A 3,365-nucleotide genomic window follows, 5' to 3' on the forward strand; every position below is an offset into this window, starting at 1 on the left:
ATATTGTAATTACTTTTTACAGTTATCGCTATATTTTTTAATTGCTTTTATAAAATTTTAAGTAAACTTCGCAACATAAAATTTTTATGTTCACCTTAACTAAAATTCCTTAATTAAAAACAACTGGCTTCTTTTAGAATGATTTACCTTATGATGGTGTAGATTGTAGGTTGTAGAAGTCCATATTTTAGAAAAGGTAAATATTTCTAAAGAAGTCGACGGCAAATGACTGGACTTCAAATAATAGATAATCTTTTTACCGTGTGAAATTTTTTCATATATTTAAAAGATTAGGTATAATGAAACTAGGATTCCAAAATTATAGTTTACATTTTAATATTTGCATGCAAATAAGTCTGTCACATCATTTCCAGACGAATTTTCTTTTCACGATTATTGTAGCTTTATTATTTTGTAATATGTATAATATAAATAAAGTTGAGTGGTAGATAGTTCTGGAAATGTAGAATATAGAAAATGTAACTTAATGCTGTAAACATTCTTTCATAGCATTAAGTCACACTTTATAAAAAAAAATTGTTACATGATTGCCAACCAGTTAAAAGAAATAAAAAAACACATTTGAACTGAAACAAAAACTATTGTAAACCTATGCTATAAGTATGTCATGAATGATCACAACTCAGCTTTCAGTACAAAATATGTTAGCCAATAATATATGCAAATTTTGTTTATCATTAGTCAAGTCCAAAAATAAGTCTTGCACCAAAACAATGTGGGTGGTAATATTGAAACAACAATTCGGAGAACACCGTTTATTCTCAATTAAAACAGAATATTATAATTTTCACTAGCTTAATTAGAAATGAATGTAATCAAATTAGGTATTAGTAATTCATATCAGTAACATTTAAAAATGTATATATTTCAGACTCATTATTGCTTTATTTCTCTGTTCTCTTTAATACAATATGTTAGCTGTATCCCAGTTAAGTAGCGTGTTAAAAAATATAGCTTTACAAATTTAAAACGGAAAATTTAAGGTTGTTAATTTGATATATTTAAACCTTTAAGTCTACAACAATGTACATGCTTCGTGTCTATGATAACTTCTTTGCTTTCTGGTAAAGAGTGTCCACAACTTTGCTCATATGGTGAATGGTTTCCAAGACTGTTTCATAGGTTTTCTCAATTGGCGATTCATCAAATACAATCAAAACACCTTCACCTTGGTCTAAAATTCCATTAAGCTTCTTATCAAGGATCATTTGGGACAATTTCTTCTCTACTTGTACAACAGGCAGGCGAATGCAGCGTGCAACATGGTCCACTTGCACTCTCATATATGGTTCCACAATACGGCATAAGTTTTGTTCCAACATTGTGTCATACAAGGCACCTAGATGGGCACGGACCACTGCATCCTCCTCTAGTTCAGGCTTAAATGCCTTTAAAGCAGCTTGGAAATCGGCTAAGGACCTTTTGTGTGATGCGGTAGCAACCGCACGCATGGCTTCTAAATCCTTACCAGCATATTTGAGAGCCGCTTTACTTCCACACACTGTCCCAACCTCTTCAGCCTGATTCAGCATAATTTTCGACAACAACATGTACTTTAATGCAGTTAAAGCCTTTGGGCTATCTGCTCCATCATAACCCTCAAACGCTTCATAAAAGTATGAGTAAGCAGTTTTGAAATCTCGTTCATCGGCCGCATGGAGTATTCCAGATTGCAAATCAAGTGCTGCTTGCATTTTAGGAGGACAATAGATAGAATTTGCTGTGGTTCTTGCTGATGTCAATGATGCACGCGCTTTTGGCAGATTGCTGAGGGCATGATAGGTTTTACTCTCCAAGAGAAGCACTTCAACTAGCAAATTTTTGTCATCTAACTTTTTTAATTCCTTCAACAAAGCAGTGGCAAGGTCCAAAGCATCCGTGTACATACCAGTATCGAAATATAGCGCGATCAATCTCGCTTCCAGAGACTGTCGGAGGAAGGTGCGGCGCTCTTCTTTCGCCCATTCTATACATTCCTTGCAAAGTTGAACTTCAATACCGATACCAGCCTCTAAATCCAAGAAGAAATCGACTAATGAACGAACCAATTTTGCAGCTTTTGCCTTACTTATTAAGCTCAAGAACGGCCTCGTCGCTTTAATGAGTTCCGCTAATTCCTTCGCTTTACCTTCCTTCTTATATTTCTCACCGAGGTTCAAGATGCCTTGCTCCTTGGCCCTTATGTTTTCTTCGTCATCTTCGGGCACCTCACCTGTGCTAACCATTTTGTCGGTCATGCGGACGTCTTCGTCTCTGTTCGATGATGAGACGCGTGACCTCTCGAATAACATTGCACCGGCCATAATGTGTATATTTATCACTAAAAAACGTATTTATACAATGACACAACAACAGTTACACTTTTTCTTTGTAATTTTGTATAATCGCAAAGTCATCGACGACCTTTTCGGAAACAAATCGTAGACGCGTACAAAGTTGCCATAACAAAACTGAATCATGTAAATTTTCTACCATGACAATGATAGGTAACTTAAAAATATTTCATCGTTTTTATTTAATACGATTTTTTTTACTTTAACTGTTTTATAAATTACTTTAAAAAGTTAAATTATTAAAAAATTAAATTTTATACATCACCAAGATTTCAACCTCTTTCCAATATCGTGTGTCACCTTTCAATATTTTGAATAAAAGAATAGAAACAAAATGTTTTCTATGCATAAGGTATATTCAATTCAATTATATATTATTTCGTCAATTTGTAAACAAGTTTTAATTTGATAAAGAAGTTACAACTAATAAAGAAATGTCGTCGCATAAGAATACTAAAATAAATATTGACAAAGATGCCAGTGATAATTTTCTTTTCGATATTTCAAAAATGATGAAACAGTTTTATGAAACTCCTGTAATATTTCTTACAAAAAATGATTATTCAGACAGTATTTTTAATACGATGTGTGCTATGCGATCTGCTTTACAAGAGGAGACGAAATCGCAAATTATCGACATAATTGTAGATTTCCATTTAAATTGGCTTCATGTAATAAATGAAATTGATAATTATACAAAACGTTTAAATGATTTACCAAGAGAAGAAATTTACCAAGCTATAAGTTATACCATAGATGCAATGGGTTATCGTTTAAACTATTATCAAAAATACATGAATAAATATAAACCAAGTTTGTCTAACGAGTTGCAAGCAAATTTAATTGCTGATATGGAAATAGTTGATGAAATGCACAAAGAAATAACTAAAATTCTATTAGACCAGCTAAAATGTTTCCGGAATTTTTCTGGTGATGAAGAGTTCAAAGTGAAATTATCTAGAGCCCTTGAAGATCTTTTAAATTGGATTGACAAGATTACTGATGGTTTGG

General features: G+C 32.7%; 1 protein-coding gene across 1 annotated transcript; it reads right to left on the reverse strand.

Moving 5' to 3' along the window:
* Positions 1-761: 761 nt before the first annotated feature.
* LOC119830670 (26S proteasome non-ATPase regulatory subunit 11) lies at positions 762-2,463 on the reverse strand. The gene has a single exon (XM_038353746.1). The coding sequence runs from the start codon at positions 2,322-2,324 to the stop codon at positions 1,062-1,064; it is 1,263 nt and encodes a 420-aa protein (XP_038209674.1). The 5' UTR covers positions 2,325-2,463; the 3' UTR covers positions 762-1,061.
* Positions 2,464-3,365: the final 902 nt, after the last annotated feature.

This window comes from Zerene cesonia, chromosome 12 (assembly GCF_012273895.1).
Source record: "Zerene cesonia ecotype Mississippi chromosome 12, Zerene_cesonia_1.1, whole genome shotgun sequence".
In the NCBI taxonomy this organism is placed as follows: domain Eukaryota; kingdom Metazoa; phylum Arthropoda; class Insecta; order Lepidoptera; family Pieridae; genus Zerene; species Zerene cesonia.